This window comes from Lontra canadensis, unplaced genomic scaffold (genome assembly GCF_010015895.1).
Source record: "Lontra canadensis isolate GAN:19392208 unplaced genomic scaffold, GSC_riverotter_1.0 scaffold1, whole genome shotgun sequence".
Lineage (NCBI taxonomy): Eukaryota > Metazoa > Chordata > Mammalia > Carnivora > Mustelidae > Lontra > Lontra canadensis.
This window is the reverse complement of record NW_022630995.1, coordinates 434,805-456,588: the sequence shown is the minus strand read 5'-3', so window position 1 is coordinate 456,588 and position 21,784 is coordinate 434,805. Positions and strand designations below refer to the sequence as shown.

Sequence of the window (21,784 nt, the reverse complement as noted above, 5' to 3'; positions counted from 1 at the left end):
GGGAGGAGAAGAAGGGGTAGAGCACTCTGGTTTGCCGAGTGCCCAGTAAGGTGCCTCCACATTTGCTCTCTCTGGAATGGCACAATAAACCTCTCCAGTAGTTTTGCCTCCCCTTCCCCATCCCAACAAATGACATGGATTCAAGGGTGGGGAGAGAACCAAAGGAAACCAGGGAGTGAGGTTTTCATCAGGGCAAAATGACGTGTATAGAACACATAGAATAATGAATGTGAAAAAAAATGTTGCTTTTGCATTTATGAATATTTAATCAAAACTGGGTCATGCTGAATTTGATCACTGAACATTTATTACTTGTCCTGAATCTTCATATGGAGAAGAGAAAGGAGATCAACACCACAAACCTGTCAGGTGTGCAGCTAGGAAGCAGGGCATAGTGTGCTGTTACTTGGCATTAATAATACTTACAGATAATACGATCAAGAGCAAAAAGATTAGCCAAATGTGTTATAAGTGTCTTATAATAGTCATTATAGTCTTTTTTGCTGTCTCAAAGTTCTTAGATGAAAGAGAACTGAGTTGCCATGGACCAAACTCTCCTGCGAAGAAACCAAATTACCGGAACAAAACTATGAGACTGACCCTTAAAATTAATGACACAAAGACACTGAGAGCAAAGAAGCATAAAGTATCTTGTTAGTAAAATCTTTTATTTTGTTTTACGTGCCAAATGTAACACAAAATTCATAAGCCAGAAAGTTTAATAATATGAAAGCAAAGAGAAACTGAGCTGGACCAATTTGGAAAACTAAAGGAAAACATTCATTTAAAATAAATCAAAATTCCGTGGTTTTTTTTTGGTAATCACACAGATCTTTCATATCTCAGTTGCAAAAGGCGGAGGAAGACTCAAGCTGAAGAGATATCTGCTGATGTCAGCGGCTTTAGTGAGAGCTTTTCACCTACAAGGGACACACAAAGAATAGGTTTGAATTTTCTTAATCTACGCTTTTATTTTCAATAAACTTTAAATTTTAGAATCATTGTAGGTTTACAGAAAAATTGCAAAGATAGTACAGAGAGTTCCCATATATCCTGCACCAATTTCCCTACCGGTTACCATCTTACTAAGGTAGGTCTGTTACAACTAATGAGCCAAGGTTGATACATAATATTATTTAGCAAAGCATATACTTCTTTCTATTTCTCAGTTGTTTACCTAATGTCTTCTTTCTGTTCCAGGATCTCACCCAGGATAGCCCATCCCATTTAGTCATCATGTTTCCTACGTTCCTCTCCATTGTGACCGTTTCTCAGACTTCCTGTTTGTGATGACCTTGACAATTTTGACGAGTACCATTTGGGAGTTTTGCAGAATGCCTATCACCGATGAGGTTCCCTTTGGTCACCTGGCTGAACTTGTCAGGTTTCTCCACTATAAGGTCACTCACTCTTTTTCCCCCCTTTTCATACTATACTCTCGGAAAGGACGTCACTGTACAAACCCCCTGGAAAGGGGTGGGCAGTTACGCACCATTCCCTTGAGGGAGGAATACACATGTAGGTTGTTTGCAATTCTGTGCTTCTGGAAGATTTGTCTCTTCTCCCCCATCTATTTATTTGTTTGTTTGCTTAATCATGTATCTACATAGACACATATATATCTAAGTATGGACTCACAGATATTTTACTTTGGTTATAATCTTTTCTAAAAATTTCATTTATAATCTACTACTACTTTACTGTGTTGCCGCAAGTGTTCCAACGTTCACGATTTGGAGCTTTTTCTGTTGGTTCCTTTGTCCCTTTCAACCTATTTATTTTTTAAAATTTATTTATTTGAGAGAGACACAGAGAGAGCATGGGGGGGGCGGGGAGGGACTGAGGGAAAGAGACAAGCCAACGACGCCCCACTGAGTGAGGGGGAGTCCCACACAGGGGGCTCAATCCCAGGACCCTGAGCTCACGACCTGAGCCGAAGTCAGATGCTTATCTGACCGCCACCCAGGTGCCCCTCAACCCATTTTTAAGAGAAATCATGTTATTCTTTGATCTTTGTCTCTTGATTTTCCTACTTTAAGTATCTGCATATCTAAAGTTTCAGTGTTGATGAGTAATGTCGAGTTCAAGGTGACGCTCCCGAGTCAGGACACCAAGGCATTTTACTTCAAACCAATTCAAAGATCCAGTAAGATCATCTCTCTGAGGTTAAAAAAAAAACGTTCAGTTGTCAGGATTCATTATGTACGGGTGGGTTTATATGTTGTCCAGCCCGTCTCATGTATTCATTTAAATAAACAGGGTCGAGGCGGTCTAACTCCTCATCTTCACTTCTGACCTCGTCCTGTCCAGTCTGTGCTGCACACCACGGTCAGCGACTCTTCTGAAGGGGTTGCTCTACTGACATTATTCCTTACATAAAGCCTACAGTAACCCCCACTGCTTACCAAATAAAAGGCCAAATCATTAGCCTAATATCATTCTATTGCGTGTCGTGGCCCCAACTCACTTTTAAAATCTTCCTTTTCTAGTAATTTTCCCACTTACATGTTCTTGCCAAGTTGGATGGACCTAAGCTCGTAAGGATGTTTTCCCTCTTTCTGCTTCTATAGCTTCACGAACGTTGTTGCTGATTAGAAGCAACATCTGTTTCTGTAAAGTCACAACTCATGTGTAAGATCTAGTGTCTGCCCCATCGGATCAGCTTCCCTGCTTGTCTGCCCTGCTGTGTGCCCGGGAGGCTGACTTTAGACCACGGCAGCACTTTCCTGCCCGCGGCCGGCTGTGCGTCCCAGCAGTGGAGAGCCTAGAAGGACACGGGAACGAGAGAGCAGGGCACTTCTCCTCTGGCCTGCTTCCCGTGAGGTTGCCGCAGGTTGCCCCTGCCCTCTAGTGTGAGAGTTTAATGGGTCCTCTAAGGGCAGCCTTCTCAGAGTTCACTCCTTTGGGATTCTGGTAACTGCTCCCTCGTCCCCTCTCTGAGGCCCAGGGGTGGGGACACCGGACGGCTGCTGGCCCACACGACTCCAGGACGCGCCCTTGGCATTGCCCTAGACCTCCCAGCCACGCCCGTGTTGTAAGTGTCCTCACTAAATCCACGTGGTTATGATCTGAGTGCCAAGCATTTCCTCTTGTGCCCTCGATACTCACTTCCTCTTTAGAGCAAAACCCCACTGCTTTCAAGAGCCTTTCATTTCCACATCTCACAGAATATGATCTGTTCTTCCTCCGCACATAAAATAGCACTTGGCCTAAAGGCATTAGTCAAGCCCATTGTTTTTTCTAGAGGCTGTCCGACCTTCTCCTTCAGAGTATACAGTCTCTAAAGACAAGAGGGCCAGCTTCTTTATTTCTGTCCCCACAGCACTTAGCACTATCCTGCATAGGACTAGCTAGTTGATACATTATATGCTAAATAAATGACATTTTAAAATATATCCTCCATATTTGTTAACCTATACAGAGTTCTCGTCCACTGGAAAAATGAAGCGGCGTGTACAAAGAATGGAAAAATGGATGCTTTCTTCCCGCACTCAGGGTAAATGCTACAGCAAACTGAGAAAAATCATGTTTATTTCTACTTAGTAGCTCATTCTGAGAATACTAGAAAAATTAGTTGGAAATGATTTGGCTAATTTTCAGAAGTTCAGATTCTATATAACATTTCCAAATACTCTATATTCTATATGACCACTTGCAGAGTTTGCTTTTTCCAATACGATTTTCCTGTTTAGTCTCTCTCCCCTTATTCTTGATAGACACTTTATGCTGCAGTCAATTCAAATATTACATAATATGCAGTTTTCATTTGCTCTACTACTTTATAGTTATTTGCCAATTTCTTTTGTCAGTTTGATTGTCTTGGTAGGGGGCGTGTTTTCTGCGTCTTTTGTATCTCACTACACTCTGGCATTTTACAAGTGGTAAGTGCCTCATTAACGGAGAAAAAGGAATTCTGAGAAAAGTCACCATCCCTTTATTTACTAAAATGTTTTTCAAAACATAAAGCTATTGTTGCAAGCTGAATGTCTACGCCCCCTGCAAAACTCACCTGTTGAAACCCTAATCTCCACTGTGAGGGCATAAGGAGGTAGGGCCTTTGGGAGATAATTAGTTCTGAAATAAGGTCAGGAAGTTGAGCCCCCAACAATGGGATTACTGTCTTCATGATGAGAGAGATCAGCGCTTACTCTCTCTCCACTGTTTAAGGACACAGTGAAAAGGCAGCCGTCTCTAATCTGGAAAGAGAGCCCTCACAGCAACTGATTTGGCCACACCTTGATCTTGGCCTTCCCAGCCTTCGGAACTGCGAGAAATAACTTCTTATTGTGTAAGCCACCGAGGCTGCGGTAAATTGTTACGGCGGCCCAAGCAAGGTAATGCAGCTGTCTTCCTCATAAGAAGAAACCAGTAAATCCTCACAATAAATCAATCTTTATATTAAGATAACCTTTGAGAGACTTAAGGAATTATTTTTATTGAATTATTACTCAAAATAATGGATAATTTACAAAGCCCTTATTATATTTCAAACAAAACGCAGATTCTGGGACCTACCATTAGTTTTTAGAAAGTGCGCATAGCGCGTCTTCTGTTGATGTCTCTCTTGATTTGGCAAAGAGAACACTGAGGACAGAAAAGCGTCACCAGATAGTCATCACAAATGGACCCCTGTTCGGAAATATGAAAAGAAACAGAAATTTAAAACCCACTTCCTTGGAAATTAGGACTTGTGGATTTTTAAGGCACTTTGAAGAGAAGCAGAAAGAACTGATCCTTTGAATTCAGAGTTTGGATGGATACATTTAAGAAAATGTTAACAGATTTTTCCATATAACTCCTCCTTTAATGCCAGCAAAAGTTTTCCTGTATTTTGCAATATTAAATATAGAAGATATCAATCAAACCAACCATCAGTATGAGGGAAAAACAGAGTTTCAGAAAGTGAAACCTCAAAATTTCCCCACACCTCCTCCCTGTCTCAGGAAGCTACTAGAGGATGTCTCCACCCCAACAAGGGACGAATCCAAGAAGGAGGGCGATGTGGGATGTAAGGAACAGGAGCCTAAGCCGTGGGAGAGGCTAATGGAATCTTAAAGGTGAAACTGGAGGAGATCCCAGGGCCAGGAGTTCAACACCACAAATGCAGAGCGACTAGTCCCAGGGGCGGTTGTAGGTCAGGCCCCTATTCCGCTGAGAAGATAAAAATGGTAGACCGTCTGATGTGTTGAATAGGTTGGAAAGAGACTGAGAAAACGGAGGCAGTTAGGGGGTTAAAGTAAGTGGAAAACAACTCGTAAGTAAGTGGGAAATTACTAATGAGAACATCAAGAATTATTAAGACCAGGAAAAACAAAGTTTAGTGGAAAAGCAATCATAGCTCACCAAATGACTCAGCTCTGGAGTGCAAACTCAGTCTCAAATTTAAGTACCAAACACGGATTTAGTCCGAATTACACGTCCCCGGTATGCGAGGGAGTAGGCTGGGGAAAGGGTGCATGTTTGTGGCGGGGAAGGTGAAGAAGGAGGAGAAGAAAACAAAACTAAATTCTCATCTTTTATAGTGGGAGGTCTATAGACAACGCTCCAAACAGAAAACTCAAAAAGTGGCCAAACAAGCCTTTGATTGGAAGGAAAATCCCCACAGAGCTCTGGGAAGGAGGTGGCGGGAGAGAGAAGTTTGTGGACGACCACTTTTCTTGACAATACTTAGATAATCTAAAATCAAGCCACGTGCTTACAGAGCTCTGGCAAATAAAGCCCGACTGGAAAACGGGGACGGGGTTATTCAGTGGCCAGAAATTCTGAGCAGTGTTTTGGAAACCGAGAGCACACGGGCTTACACGGGCTTACACGGGCGGGGAAAGTCAAACAGAGCTGGGGTCACGGGCAGGGCACGGCCTAACCCCTCCCCCCCCAACTCAACCTGGAACTCAGGAAGGAGGAGGAACAGGCTGGGGATCGGAGGGCGGGAGGTTCACTGAAGCCTGACCCCGGCCGGCCAGCCCTGCGCTCACTGCCGCGGTGGCTTCACCGAGGGCGCAGTAGGCAGGTGAACTTGACAGAGGCCCCCATGCGGGCTTCGGGGCCCTAGGAGAGGAGAGGGGCGCTGGCTGTGGGGGCAGTTCTTCACCCATCCTCCAGGAGATCAGCCTCCCTAGGACTTAACACAGACTCACTGGAAGGAAGAACAAAGGGGAAAGGCATTTCGGCACAGCAGAGAAATCCGAATTGCTGTCACTCATGAGACAGCCAGACCGTCTCATGTTTGGTATTCACTGATTTATTTTATTTATTTTACTTTACTTTATTTTATTATTTATTTGACATAGAGAGATGGAGAAAGAGAGCACAAGCAGGGGAAGGGGCAGAGGGAGAGGGGGAAGCAGGCTCTCCGCTGAGCAGGGAGCCCCGAGCGGGGCTGGATCCCAGGACCCCTGGACCATGAGCTGAGTGGAAGGCGGCTGCTGAACCTACAGCCACACAGACGTGCTCCCCCACCCCCACTTTTTTTTTAATTAAAAAAAAAATTTTTTTTTTTTTTTTTTTTTGCTTCTTTTCTTCCTCTTGCTGCATAGGTCTTTCCTGATTGCTTTTAGTCCCTAGAGATGACCCACAACACATTTTTACCAATTAGTGATGACCCTTCATTCTTTTACCCACAACTTAAAACTTGATTCATCTTGAGATTCGTGCAGGTTTTTGTATCAATAACTCATCCCTTTTATTACTGAAGACTACTCTATTATAGGAATGTATCACTATTCATTCACCTGCTGGGGGGCATTTGGATTGTTTTTCAGTAGGGGCTGTTACACGCAAAACCACTCTGAACATCTGAGGCAAGTCTTGGTATGGATATATATTTTGGGGGGTAAATATCTAGGAGTAGGGGTGCCTGGGTGGCTCAGTGGGTTAAAGCCTCTCTGCCTTCAGCTCAGGTCATGGTCTCAGGGTCCTGGGATCGAGCCCGGCATTGGGCTCTCTGCTCCACGGGGAGCCTGCTTTCTCCTCTCTCTCTCTGCCTGCCTCTCTGCCTGCTTGTGATCTCTGTCTGTCAAATAAATAAATAAAATCTTTGAAAAAAAGAGAAAAAAAATATATCTAGGAGTAGAATGGCTCGGTATGTTTAACTTTTAAGAAACTGCATTTTGCACTCCTACCAGCATTGCATTAGAGTTTCGGTTCCTCCATATCTGGCTGTATGTGGTGTGGTTCACTCTGATTAATTTTAGCTATTCCCATAATTGAATAGTGGTATCTTACTGTGGTTTCCATTTGCATTTCTCTAATGATGTTGAACATCTTTTTTTTTTTTTAAGATTTTATTTATTTATTTGACAGAGAGAGAGATCACAAGTAGGCAGAGAGGCAGGCAGAGAGAGAGGGGAAAGCAGGCTCCCGGCTGAGCAGGGAGCCCGATGCGGGGCTTGATCCCAGGACCCTGAGATCATGACCTGAGCCAAAGGCAGAGGCTTAACCACTGAGCCGCCCAGGTGACCCAATGTTGAATATCTTTTTATATGCTTATTTGTAATCCAAATATTTTCTTTTTTCCCTACTTTAATTTATTGTGTTAAAAACACTTAAGAACGTGGGTGGATCTCAAAATAAGTACGCTAACTAAAAGAAGCTGGGCAGAGGAGTACAGACTGACACTTGTAGTACATAAAACTGCAGACAATGCAAACTGTAAAGACAGAAAACATTGACTGGAACATGTGGAGTGGGAAGAGCGAAGAATTCTTCAGAGAAGCAAATGATATTTGATTGTTGTTTTAATCTCTGATCTGAACATAAAAAATATTACCCAATATGGGGCACACATCTAATGTTACTGGATTATAAGTTGATACAATCCTTTCAGAGGGGTATTTGATGGTATCTTTCAAATTTTGAACGTGCCTACCCTGGGATCTATCAATCTAATCTCGGGCACCAGACTACAGAAGTACCAGTGCACATGTCCTAACAACTATTTAATCTGCAGCTCTACTTGACCGTCCATCAGTAAGGAAGCGACTGAGTACATTATGTATGCAGGGGAGTACTGTGAACACATTAACAAGGGTCTGCATTGCCGACATAACATGCTGATTGTGTGTAAAGGGGTTAGATTTTCACTTTTTACTTTCCATAATTCTGTGTTTGAATTTGTCATAAAATTAGGTCTATAGCATGTATTATTTTTGTAATCAAAGAACCAAGAAACATTTTTAAATGAAAAAAATAAAATAATTTCAATGGAATTAAATACTTTCCTAATATATTTTGCCACGTCATTTGTTCCCCGTGATGCTTAATTTTATGTATCAACTTGGCTAGACCATGGTACCCATATATTCTAGATGTTTCTATGAAGACTTTTTAGACGAGAGTAACATTTAAATCAGTGGATCCTAAGTGACGTGGATTATACCCTGTGACATGGGCAGGCTTGATCCAAGCCACTGAAGGTTGTAGTAGAGAAAGATCGACCTCCCCAGAGCAGGAGAGAAATCCTGCCAGCCGGCTGCCTCAGACCCGGGCTGCAGCTCCTCCCAGCCTGCCAGGCTGCTGTGGTGTTTGGACTTGCCAGCCCTCACGGTCACATGAACCTCTTCCTTACAGTCGCTCTCGTTATATGGATCTGTATATACCCAGGTCTGCATCATCTGTGTCTCTTTTTGACTGTGTTTCCCTGGCGAGTCCTACTACATAAAGGGCAGCTTGTGGCATCATGGAATGTGCCTTTATGCAAAGGCAGGGTTGAATATCGACAACTTCTACTCCTAGTGCATGTCTTTTGGCGAGTTACTACACCTCTGAAAACTTCAACGTCCTCATCTGTAAAATGTGGACCCCCTCACTTTACAGGGATGGCTGGTGTAAGGTTTCAGTGAGGTGTCCTCTGTCATGAACTTGGGGCATGCTGGGTTCTGAATAGTCCCCATCCATTGTCTGATACACATGCAAATATGAGAGTTGCTTATGCTCTATGGTCTTTAACGGAAACCTAGAAGGTCACCTAACCAAGGATACCTCTTGCTATGGCAACTGGATAGAAGGTTGCACATGCCAGGAAGTGCCAACCAAGCAAGTTTGGGAGAGGGACCCCATCACAATGATGATTTTCAATGTGGGAGCATGTTTGAATGTTACAGTGTTGTAAGAGACTCACAGGGATGCCATATCGGGTCCGGTAGAGGGTCCTCATTGCGACGGATGTCCCACACAGACAGCATTCATTCATGTCAGCTGCAACTTGACATGCAAGGCACGTGAAACAAAATGTGCCACAGAGACCTGGACACAGGAAGCCAGAGGCACGAGTTACTCTACTCTATTCCAGCCACCTGTGGAAGCTAGTTTGCTTTCATGAATGACAGTCCCAGTCATGGGGTCTTGGCCAAGGCTATCCACCATGCTTTTGCCCAGTATTTTATCGGCTTCTCCCTTCTCCCCACCCAGTCGTTTCAGTCTTCCACACACCTTGGCAAGTATGCATCCTTTCTGTCATCCTGCCTTCACTCATCTGTTGAATGACTCACAGAAACCTAGCCTTGTTCCAGAGATTGTCCTCAAAACTGACTGCCTCTTTCTGGAGTCTGGGAGAGCAGTCAGATAATAACATGAAAAATTCCCCCAACGGAAACCTACTCAAGATGTCAAGGGGTCAACCACAGAAATGAGGCCTCAAAGGGCTCTGAGAGGATGTGCTGCTTGATCAGAACATTGACAGCCGAGTAGAATTTGGCGGGTAGACAAAAGGGAGAGGAACGTCTCTGACGTCACTTGGCATGTCTTGGCAATAGCTGGTGTTCCTTCAGTATGGCTGGTGGGATGGGGATAAAGCTGGAAGTCAAGGCAGGTTAGGGACTGGATGATGGCGTGAGTGAGTGGAGTTGGTCATGAAGGTCCTAAGGAACCACCGAAATATTTTAAGAAGGGAGAATGATTTGGTCAGGGCTGTAATTAAGGAGTGTTGCCATGGGGGCCTGGGTGGCTCAGTTGGTTGAACGTCTGCCTTTGGCTCAGGTCACGATCCCAGAATCCTGGGATCAAGCCCCGCATTTGGCTCCCTGCTCAGTGGGGAGTCTGCTTCTCCCTCTGACCTTCCCCTTCTCGTGTTCTTTCTCTCTCTCTCTCTCAAAAAAAAAAAAAAAAAAAAAAGTCCTGCCATGAAGCAATTAAGCTTTTATTAGACCTTGTAATTCACTTATTTGAGTGACGATACAAGGGGCAGGAGGACAAAGCTATTCATCTTTACAGGGTTTTAGTAATGTAGTCACTTAGTATTACTATGATTTGCAGATGTTGAACTAATAATGTCTTGAGAAGTGTCTTGAGAAGTGTAAGTCATCACCCCAGCTCATCCAATAAGAAATGAGAGCCAATGAGCAAACCCATTGTTCCATTTTTTGGGTAATTTTTTTCTCTGTGTGCTTTCTAATGTACAGTTGACCTTTGGACAATGTGGGGGTTTGGGAGTGCTGGCCCTCTGCGCAGTCAAAAAATCTGCATGTAACTTTTAACTCCCCCCAAACCGAAGTACTCATAACTTACTATTGACGGAAGCCTTACCAATGCTCTCAACACTTTACTAACGCACATTTTGTATGTTGTCCGTGTCACATACTGTACCCTTACAATAAAGTAAGCCAGAGAAAAGGAAATGCTGAGAAAACCACAAGGAAGAGAAGATACTTTTATAGTGCTGGACTGTAAACAAAAAGTCTGCATCTACAAGGACCAGCGCAGTTCAAACCCATGTTGCTCAGGGGTCAACTTGATCCGAATTTCACTGTCACTGGTACATTAAAGGTTGATGTACTTTTTTTCCTTGTCTCAGGGCACTCTGTAGGCTTGAGGCAGAGCAAATTTCGTTGAGGGCACCTGTTTGTTCCTTGGTTGGGTCGAGAGTTGAGCTCTTTGGTCCCCTCTGACACCCCCATCCCCGAGCCTGGCTCCCCAATTGCACTTGGAGAGGTTCATGAAAAGGAAACAAAGAAGAGGCAGAGATTCTTTTCCCGATGAGAAGCTGACAGCCTTTAGAATTCTTTATTCTCAGGTGTATAAAAACCTAAACGTATCAATTTAAAGAGTTCTTGACCGAGCTTGTGTCACAGCCATGGATGGATACTGTGCTTTGTGTAACACGGAAGGAGTGAGTCTATATATGCAACAAGAACAGTCGTTTTTCTTTTTCTTTCTTTCTTCTTCTTTTTTAAAATCAAGTTAAACTGGAAATACCCCTTTTCTTTTCACATACCGTCTATTTATGATCATTAGACCAGACCCACTCACTGTGAGAATCATCAGCTTCCTTACACCATCTTAACTCCAGAACTTATTTTAGAAGTAAGACTATTGACTGATGTGCTGGAGAAAAATTACCTATAACCAGCACAAGACTTTCTCCTTCGCTTCCCATTCACTGGCCGATGTGCCAGGTGCCCTGTACGAGGCCGGGAACCCTCACTACACCGTAAGGGAGGAATGAGGCAGGGCTCTGGCCTTGGGTCCCCCCCCCCCCCCCCCCCCCCCCCCCCCCCCCCCCCCCCCCCCCCCGCCACCAGGTCCCGCAGCGATGACGGGCACATTTCCCAGCACTTACAGACTCCACAGTCGCTGAAGCAGTCACACATGCCTGTCTGCCAGTTGGAGGCTTGGGGCATAGGACTACATCCAGGCTGAGTCACAATGACCACCGGGGACGAGGCTTGCATTTCCGAGGCAGGGTCTTCCGTGGCAGTGGTCTGAAAAGGAAAAAGCTGGTGTAAGTAGACTCGAGGTTGCTCGTGGAAACCTGTTTTGAGGCATTCGGCTTCCCAGGCAAGTGAGACGATTTGATTAAGTTGTGTGCGGATCTTTTTTTTTAAAAAGAGATTTTATTTATTCATGTGAGAGACAGAGAGAGAGAGCACAAGTGGAGGGGAGAGGAAGAGGGAGAAGCAGACTGCCCGCTGAGCAAAGCCTCGCGCCGGCTCGATCCCAGAACCCTGAGATCGTGACCAGAGCCGAAGGCAGATGCCCAACCTTCTGAGCCTCCCAGGCGCCCCTGGTTGCTGATCTTTGAAGAATATAATTTCTCTCTCTACTCCCCTGAGGACAGAGGTCCCTGGGGAAAGGAATTCACTGAACTGATCAAAGGACCGATTGCTTCTTTTGGAGTAAGGGAGAAAAAACGGATTATTGGTTCTGTTTTTAGACAGGCTTCTAGTATCCACACAAGACAGGGGAACGGATGACCACCTTGCAGTCAGTCGCCCGCAGTAGTGAACCGCAGAAAGCAGGCTTCGCTCATATGGCGCCTTCCGAAACTTTGGTGCAAACATACCTTTCCCCTCCTGCTCCTTTTATAAGTTTATTTTTGTTTTGGATTTAATTTTGATTAGCAGTTGTAATAATAATAATAATAATAATAATAATAATAAAAGACAACCCTCCCCTGTTTTCTGCTTACCCACGGATAGTCTGCTTCACTTCCGCTCACCAAATGTGTGGTGGTTCCCCCACACCAAGCGGTTCTGCAATCGCAGCTGCCGTGTCCTACCGTCCAGCTCCGTGCCCACCCGCGTCGACAGGACGGAGCTTCAGACCCTCAGGTGCAGGGCTCAGCCCCACGAGACCACTCCTACTTCTGCGCTTCGGGTGCTGGTTACCAGCCCAGACTGTTACCCGCGCTTCCCACTCACCAGCTACTGCCTGAAGGTCCCCGTGACCCTTCCTTGGGTTCAATCAGTTAGAGGGGCTCACAGGACCCCAGAAAATAGTTGGACAGTTTACTTACCGGATTATTGCTGTGGAACAAAGGAAACTAAAGGATTCAAATGAGCAGATGAAGAGATGCCCAAGTTCAGAACACGTGGAGTCTGGGGTTGCCCCCCTGCTTGGCTTCCTAACCCCAAAGCTCCCTGAACCCCATCCTTCTGGGGCTTTATTGTATTAAGCATCGTTGATTAAACCATTGGCCACTGGTAACTGAATTCAATGTTCAGCCCCGCTCGCCTCCCTGGAAGTCTGGGAGGTGGGGCTGAACGTTCCAGCCCTCTGATCGCAAGGCTGGTTCCCGGCAACCAGCCCCATCCTCAAGGGTTTTCTGAAAATCACTTCTCTAGATAAACTCCCCGTACTTGAGAGGGGCTTGGTATGAATAAGAGAACACCTTTATTGCTCTTGATCAGTTAAGAGATTCCGAAGATTTTAGAAGCTCTGTGCCATGAACAGAGATAAAAACCATATATGTATTTCTTATTATAAAGCACAATACCACAGAAGTCCTCTCCAGTTTTTTTGTATCCTAGTTCTTCACTTCAAATTTACCTGAAGCCTGTGTCCCCCTCTCAGTGCTGGCTTGGGAGCCCTTTGACACATGTTGGGACAAGTCCTGATGGTATGTCTCAGCAAAGTGTATTACGAAGTCCATTTTGTGAAGTTAATCCTAATTTCTACTGGCAGAGGCAGTGTGGGGGGGTCATAGATCATGGATTAGATTTGGAGTGAGAGTATCTTTGCTCAAATCCTGGTTTCTTAAACTCTGTGATCTCGGACTAGTCATTTACCAGTCTAGTCGTTTAAGTTTCCATTTATTAGTCTATGACATGAAAGCGGTTTCTGACCTAACCACCTCACATGCTTTTTGAGAGTTTTTTTTTTTTTAATGATTTTATTTGACAGAGCAGGGGTGGGGAGGGGAGAAAACACAAGAAGGCAGAGTGGCAGGCAAAGGGAGAAGGAGAAGCAGGCTCTCCACTGAGCAGGGAGCCTGACTCCTGCTTGATCCCAGGACCCTGGGATCATGACCTGAGCTGAAAGCAGATGCTTAACTGACTGAGCCACCCAGGTGTCCCTATTGATAGTATTCAATGAGATAAAGTCTGGAGATGAGTTTAGCAATAAGTTATCAGGTAAAATAAAGGAGAGTGGCTATCATGTACAAAAGCATAGCAAGGAAATTTGATGATTTCCATATACAATTGTTGGTAATGATATCACCTAATATTCACCGAGATTCTACTCTCCCGCAGACATCGTGCTGGACTCAAATTGTCCACCTAATCTTATAATAGCCTGGGAAAGTAGGAATTATTATCTTTATTGAGTTGATAAGGAAATGGACACTCAGGGAGTTTAAGTAAACTGTGGAACTCAAATCCTTCTTAGGTTCATTCCACAGACCCTTTTCCTCCCTTTGCCTCCCTTTGCCTCCCACTCCACCACTGTGCTGAGTACACTGTGGCATCGCCATCGGCTTATCGTGATCTCCTTGAGACCTGGAACCCCCTTTCATATTTAGTCCTTTAGCACCAAGCTCAATGTTACCCTCATGAAGGCACATGCCTCATGAGAGGGGCTTACATGAGCTTACATGAGGCTTGATTCCCTTACAGTGTGCTGGGCACTGGGATGTCATACATTTCCACTTCAGTCTTCAGGAAATTTTGAAAAACACACACATACATGCACACGTTAAAACTGAAAATACAAGATACTCAAGCATTGTCATAATATTTGCCTTTTTTATAGTATTTTCTGCATAGAGAGAACAGGTCCAAAAACAGAGTATCTCCGTTGTTCCAAATTATTTTACACTTTTCTTTTTCTTGAATTAGCTGCTTTCTTTACAGCTCTCATGACTTTTTAACACTTAGCTAGTTTTCTGGTTCCTTTGAACAAGAAGAGAATGCAGTATATGACATCAGGGATAGTTTTAAAAACAGGGTTATAGCTTGGATATTTCTCCACGGAACTGAAAGTGTATCATGCAGGAATGGTTCAAACGCATCTAAATCTGCCAGGCTTCATCACAGCTAATAATAAATTATCCAGGTCCGCTCTCATTCTTGGCAAACAGTATCATGAAACGAATACTCAGTTATTCTGGATGAGGATAAACTAGTTTATTTATTTATTTATTTATTTAGAAAGCAGGAAAAGCTTAAAAATGGTCTCTTAACTATTTGTTTCTGTTGAACATCATCACTATCAGCAAGTAGCTGTAGGTATTTGCTTTCCCATATGTTTACATGCTTTCCCATGTTTACATATATATGTATGTATATATATATATAAAGAGTACATGAGCAGACAGAGGGGCAGAGGGAGAGAAAGAGAGAAAATCTTCAAGCAGACTCCTTGCTGAGCAGGGAGCCCAGCGTGGGGCTTGAACCAAGGACCCCAGGATTATGACCTGAGCAGAAACCAAGAGCTGGCCACCCAACCAACTGAGCCACCCAGCTTCCCTAACATTAAGTATTTGTTTATTTATTGTTATTTTTAAAGATTTTCGTTATTTAATTGTCAGAGAGAGACACAGCGTGAAAGGGAACACAAGCAGGGGGAGTGGGAGAGGGAGAAGCCGGCTTCCTGCTGAGCAGGGAGCCGGATGAGGGACTTGATCCCAGGACCCCAGGGTCATGACCTGAGCCAAAGGCAGACGCTTAACTATTGAGCCACCCAGGAGCCCCAACATTAAGTATTTAAAGAAGATTCTAAAATGAGAGACATTTAAAAGCCCTAAAGTTAAGAAAATAGTAAAAAGGCAGGAACAGATAATTCACAAGAAAAGACATAAAAATGACTCTTAAAAGATATATATCAAAAAGGTGGTCAAATTCACTCAAAGTTAAGATAATACCAGTGAAATTGGCACAAATTAAAAAGCATGCCACGCGTTCTCTTGGCGAGGCTGCGAGGAGAGGGCAAGTGCTGCTGTGGAACGCGGCCGCCCGGCAGGAGCTCGGACAATGCGGATCCCAGTCCCGTGCGCAGTCACCACTCCACCCTGTCATCCCACTTCTCGAAATGACCCTGAGCATGTATCTCCAACCACGTGAAAACGTACATGCCTGAGGTTATTCGCACACACGAGAGAGTGGCTGAGTAATGACATACTGTTGGGGACAAAGCAGCCACTTGCGCTAAGCCCCGTGTCGCTTCAGCCCTCCCAGAAATGGAATCTTCAGCCAGTCCGTCAGGAATTGCCTAATCTGCTCTTGTTAGATGACCTGCCTGATAGACCCCTGCGAACCCCTAAAGAAAATTGACCCGGCATAACCATTTATTTGCTTTTTTGTCTAGTATAACGGCCCTGTGCCTGCTCCCTTCTGTCCGTAGAAGTCTTTCCTTTTGTACAGCTCCTCGCAGCTCCTTTCTGTCCAGTAGATTGGATGCTGCCTGCTTCATAATCATTGAACAAAGCCAACAAGATCTGTAAATATTACTCAGTTGAATTTTGTTTTCTAACAGGACATCCATACAGCTATCAAAGAAAGACTAGGGATAACCTCTATAAACTGATATAGAATGATTTCCAGGATAAGCCATGCACAAAAGAACACGTGTTGTCTGATACCCCTTCATGTGAGAAATAAGGAGATATAAGAAAACATACTATACAATGAGAAATACAGAAAGAATAAACCAGAGATGAATAAATGTGTCATGTTCAGAGTAAATGGGGTGAAAAGAATGAGACGATGGAAATGGAATGGTAGGGATGGGCTGGTGCCCCAAGTGTACCCTTTTGTATGGCTCTTCCTCTAAATCATGCTAGTATGTCACACATTAAGTCAACACACAAAGGGACAGTTAAAGTCAACCAGAATGTGGAAGGAACCCCAAAGGCAATATACACGGTGACAAAGTAACCTGATTGTATTACGATTAATATTAGAAACGCACTGACGAGAGTGAGGAAGGAAAAGGTAACTGTGATGCCTGCAGAAAGCCGTGTTTTGACCGTGTAATATAAGGCTGAAGACAAAAGGAACAAATGTTAATCCCTAGTTAGGAAACTTGTTTTTCACAAGGGTATAGGTTAGCAGTTCTGAAACTTCTTTGTATATATATACATGCGAGGCTTGAACAAATAAATATATTGTGGATAATGAGACTGAGGTTTTTTACTGTCAGAGAAAGAAATTACCAAAGGAAAGGAGGAGAGCTGGAATGAATCCTGTGCTGTTGGTTTGGAATCAGAGGTGCGAACTCACGATTATTCACACACAACGCGCGCGTGCACACTCACACAGATACAGACGTGTGCGTGTACATAAATCTATTTCCTAGCTCCGCCCATGGAGAGGACCTAGAAGCAACAAAACCCATAATCCCTGAATATACCTTGTGCCCAAATCTTGGTTTTGAAATGCCATTTTCCAATAAAAGGGAGTCAGAGTTCATTGGAGAAATGGCTGATTCCAGGGCTAGAGCAGGGAAGTACAAGAGAAGCCTGGAACCTCTTGATCTAGGACCAAAAGTTCAAAAAGGGCTCCAGAATGGCTTAGACACAGAACCCCAGAGCCCATCTTATGGCTCTCACAGGGGCCAAACCAGGACAATTTGAGCAACAAATTAATGTTAGTAATGGGTTATAACTCATAAACCAAAGCAACTACCCACAATTCCATGCTGATATAAATAAAAACAAATTTTAAGATGAGGGGGAAGATATAATGCTTTTTTATGATAGAATTCCTATTAATGAATGTAGAAGAAATGATGGAGATACAAGATATAAGATCACCACTATCACCACAGTGATAATTATTGATATATATTGAGATGGAGAGGGGCAGAGACAGAGAGAGAAAATCTCGAGCAGACTCCTCGTTGACTATGGAGCCTAACGCAGGGCTTGATCTCACGACCCTGAGACCATGCCCCGAGCTGAAAATGAGAGTAGGACACTCAACAGAGTGAGCCACCCAGGAGCCACTGCCGTGATAGTGGTTGAAGGCGAGGCTCATGAAGGGACACTCATGTTCTTGTTTATTATCATGCGCTGAAGGACACAACATCACTTCTGCGTTACTTTACCTATAACACATACTCAGAATCCACTCGTAAGGAAGTATCAGAGAAACACATATGGAGGGAGATTCTGTAATACATCTGGCCAGTAAACAGTGTCAGGATCGTGAAAGACAAAAAAAAAGGGAAATATTCAAGATGGAAGGAGACTACGGAGACATGAAGACCAAGTGCGATTTGGGATCCTGAATTGAATCCTGGAACAGAAAAGGGGCTGTCCACACCCTTCAGCCAGAAACCATGAAGAACACAATCAGAGTTGAGCAAGTTGGGTTCACTGCGCATTCTCGCAAGGGAGAAGGCGCCCACTGGGGACTGTGGGAAGTTTCTGGAGAAGGGTATTAGAAACACTTTTTGGTTGGGTAGATCTGAAGGAGGATCAAGGGAATGAAGGTGGTTCCAAAAGCGGAATACAATCCTACCTTTGGGTCTATTAATAGGGTCTATGGGGAGCAAGGTTAATTCTGCCAGAGGTGTAGCAGCAGCAATCACTCACATTAGCCAGGAAAGGACACCGTTTGGTCTGTTGTGGCTTGAATAATGTCTAAAGTTCAAATATATCTCCAAATATGATTATGGAGTGCAAGTGTTTCATCTTGATCCATCATGGTCACAGACTAGCCTTACCTGACATCGATGCTCTGTGAAATTCTTTATGTGTAAGAGAAGAACATCAGGACCTAGTGTGAGGGACAGCGTGGTGGGCCTGGAGGGTACTGTGCTCGGTGACGTAAGTCAGGCAGAGGAAGACAGATACTGTATGTGGGGTCTAAAACCAACCAAGCAATCAACGGGCCAACCAAACCAACCCCACAGATACAGAGAACAGAACCTCTGTGGCTGCAGAGGTGGGGGGTGGGGTGTGGGAGAAATGGGTGAAGGTGATTAAAAGGTACAGACTGTCAGCTACAAAATAAGCAAGTCCCGCGGATGTGCTGTACTCATGGTGATTATAGACGATACTACTGGATTGTATATTTGAAAGTTGTTAACAGAATAAATCTTAAAAGTTCTCATCAAGGGGCACTTAGGTGGCTCAGTCAGTTAAGTGTCTGCTTTCAGCTCAGGTCGTGATCTCAGGGTCCTGGGATTGAGCCCCCGCATTGGGCTCCCTGCTCAGCAGGGAGTCTGCTCTCCCTTTCTCTCTGCTTGCTGCTCCCCCTGTTTGTGCGCTCTCCCTCTGTCAAATAAATAAATAAAATCTTAAAAAAAAAGTTCTCATCAAAAATCTGTAACATGTGGTGGTATGCTCACCAGGCTTATTATGGTGAACATTTCACAATATGTACAAATCTGAAATCATTACATTGTACACCTGAAACTAATACAATGTTAGATGTCCATTACATCTCCAAAAAGACAAAAACAAAAAACAAACAAAGAAACCCCACAACAACCCAGTGTGAGTGCCAGGCCAGCACGTAGCCATACTGCTGGCATGCTGGCCAGACCAGGCTAGCTCCCGGGTGCCAAAGACTCCTCTTCCCTTCCCTGGGACTTCAGGGGCACAAGTAGGAAAATCTGAATAAGATCTTGTCGGTTAGTTAGCTAATAGTTTTCAATGTTAATTTCCTGGTTTCAATATTCACACTGTGGTCATGTAATTTACAACAAGAATCAGGAAATCTGGGTGAAGAGTACCCAAGGACGCTGTGCACTTTTAAAAAAATAGCTTTATTGAGATATATATTTTACATGCCATGAAATCCACTCATTTAAAATGTATACTTGAGGAATTTTAGCATATCCAGAGTTGCACCGCCATCACCATAATAAGATTTTGGAATGTTTTTATCACACATCCCTTAAAAATACCCATATCTATTACCAGTCACTCCCCACATCCCCTCACTTCCGCAGCTCCCAACAGTTTCTAATCTGTCTCTACTGGTTTGGTTATTGTGGACATTTCACGTAAATGGCATCAGATGGTGCAGTAGTCCTCATCCGTGGCTTCAGTTACCTAGGGTCAGCTGAGGTCTGGAAGCAGAACTTTCTCCTTCTGACATATAGTCCAGTCGCCTAGTGCTGTTGCCTAGAGCTGTCAGTGGTCACCTGGAGCTGTCACGATGCCAACGTCATTCACCTCACTTTATCTCCTCACATAGGCATCTTATCAGCTCAGGAAGGGTGAGTAGATATAATAACATTTCGAGAGACCATAGTCACATAACTTTTTTTTACAGTATATGGATATAATTGTTCTATTTTATTATTGTTGTTAATCTCTTACTATGCCTAATTTATAAATTAAACTTTATGATAGTTATGTATGCATAAAAAAGCATTGTATGTATAGGGTTTGGTACGATCTGTGGTTTCAGGGATCCACTGGGCTGTCTTAAAACATATCCCTGGGACATACAAGACTGTGTGTAGTCTTCTGTGACTGACTTCCTTCAGTTAGCGTGATGTTTTCAGGGTTCATCTGTGTTCTAGTGTGTGCCGGTACTTCTCTACGGCTGAATAACATTCCACTGTGTGGACAAACCATCTTGTGTTCATCCGTTCATGAGTTGACAGACATTTACATTGTTTTACTTTTTGATTATTAACGAATGCTCTACTTACTGTTTGTCTACAGGTTTTTGTGTGGACATTTATTTTCATTTCTCCTGGATAGATACCCAGAAGTCAAAGTTGTGGGTCAAAGTGGTAACTCTACCGTTAGCGTGTTGGAAGGTAGCGGCGCTCACCACTATACCACCAATGCCATGTGTAGCATTTTGAAAACTGTTTCAAACTGTTTTCCCAAATGGCTGCATTTTGAGTGAAGGTTCTAAGTACTGCGTATCCTGGTCAACATTTGTTACCGTCTGTGCTGTTTTTGCAGCATTTTTCGTAAGTCTAAAATTATTTTTAAAAATAACCAAACAAAACATAAAAAAGAACATGGGAAGAGGGGAGCCCCATAAAATTTAAAGTGAAAAACACAAAAACAATCTGCTACCAGTGCTGTAAAAATATATTCCTAAATTCAAGCAGTGCATAATGTAAATACAGGCATTATGAAAATTTTACCCCCCTCCATTCTTAGGAAGTATTCTGAAGGATTTCTCTTTTGTATAAAATACCATAAACTACATCCAGAGCAGTTAAAACTTATTTTAAATTTATTAAGTTTGCCTTTTTTTTTTTAAAGGTTTTATTTATTTGTCAGAGAGAGAGGGGGGGCGAGAGCACAAGCAGGGGGAGCAGCAGGCTCCGCACCGAGCACGGCTCATCCAGGGACCCCAGGATCCTGACCTGAGCCAAAGGCAGCCGTTTCCCCGCAGAGGCCCCCCCACGCCCCGCCCCTGCGCCCCAGGTCTGCCTTTCTACAAATATCACTAGAGTGGATTTGGGGTTTGATCTTTGCGGTCTTAGGAAACCCGCTGCAAAGTCCTTTCCCCGCGTTCCGCCAGGAGAGAACCCGCCGCGCTGCGGGGCCGGCGGGCGTGGGGCAGCGGCTCGGGGCAGCGGCGCGTTGACCACCGCGGGGTCCGTGGGGGCAGCGGCGCGGTGACCACCGCGGGGTCCGCGGCGCTGCGCGGTCCGGGAGAGCCTCCCCGCGCGGGCCCGGTCGGGAGGAGCGGCGCGTGTTGGGCGGCGGAATGCGGGGACCTTCGTCTGGCTGTGCTCGGGCTCCCGTCCGGCGGGGAGGTCAAGGGGCCGAGAGACGGCAGGTCGGCGTCCGGCCGAGCCAAGCTACCCCCGTCCTCCGCGGCAGCGGCCTCCGACCCTCCTCGCAGCGCCGCGGCCCGGCGGCTCCCGGTTCCCGCCCGGAGGAGGCGGCCTTCCTGGGCGCACGGGCCGCGCGCTCCCGCCCTGTCCCTGGCCGGCGGGGACGGTCTCCCGGGGCCGGTGACGCCTGCGTCTCCCCTGGACCGTCCGCTCTCGCGCTCGCTCAGCCTCACTCCTGTCTCTCTCCCGAACAAGTGAGTCAATAACGTCCGTAAAACCGTCGTGACTGCGGGTGACCCCAGCGCTGCGGCCCCCTCCCCGCCCCCGGTCCCGAGCCAGCGCCGGGCACGCGGCGTCGGGTGAATCC

At 44.8% G+C, this 21,784-nt stretch overlaps 1 protein-coding gene across 2 annotated transcripts in view; it reads right to left on the bottom strand.

Annotated features, from left to right (window-relative positions):
• Window positions 1-649: 649 nt before the first annotated feature.
• LOC116879961 (placenta-specific gene 8 protein) overlaps window positions 650-21,784 on the bottom strand; it is a 24,632-nt gene continuing 3,497 nt past the window's right edge. Inside the window, exons 2-5 of one of the 2 annotated variants that reach the window (XM_032878685.1) lie at window positions 11,555-11,696; window positions 9,119-9,243; window positions 4,516-4,629; window positions 650-920 (exon numbers count right to left, since the gene is read on the bottom strand). In XM_032878685.1, the coding sequence (XP_032734576.1) occupies window positions 4,525-4,629; window positions 9,119-9,243; window positions 11,555-11,666 (342 nt within the window). In that variant the 5' untranslated portion in view covers window positions 11,667-11,696 and the 3' untranslated portion in view covers window positions 650-920; window positions 4,516-4,524. Of the gene's footprint in view, window positions 921-4,514; window positions 4,630-9,118; window positions 9,244-11,554; window positions 11,697-21,784 lie in introns of those variants that run through there. The other variant, XM_032878762.1, reaches the window with a different exon arrangement.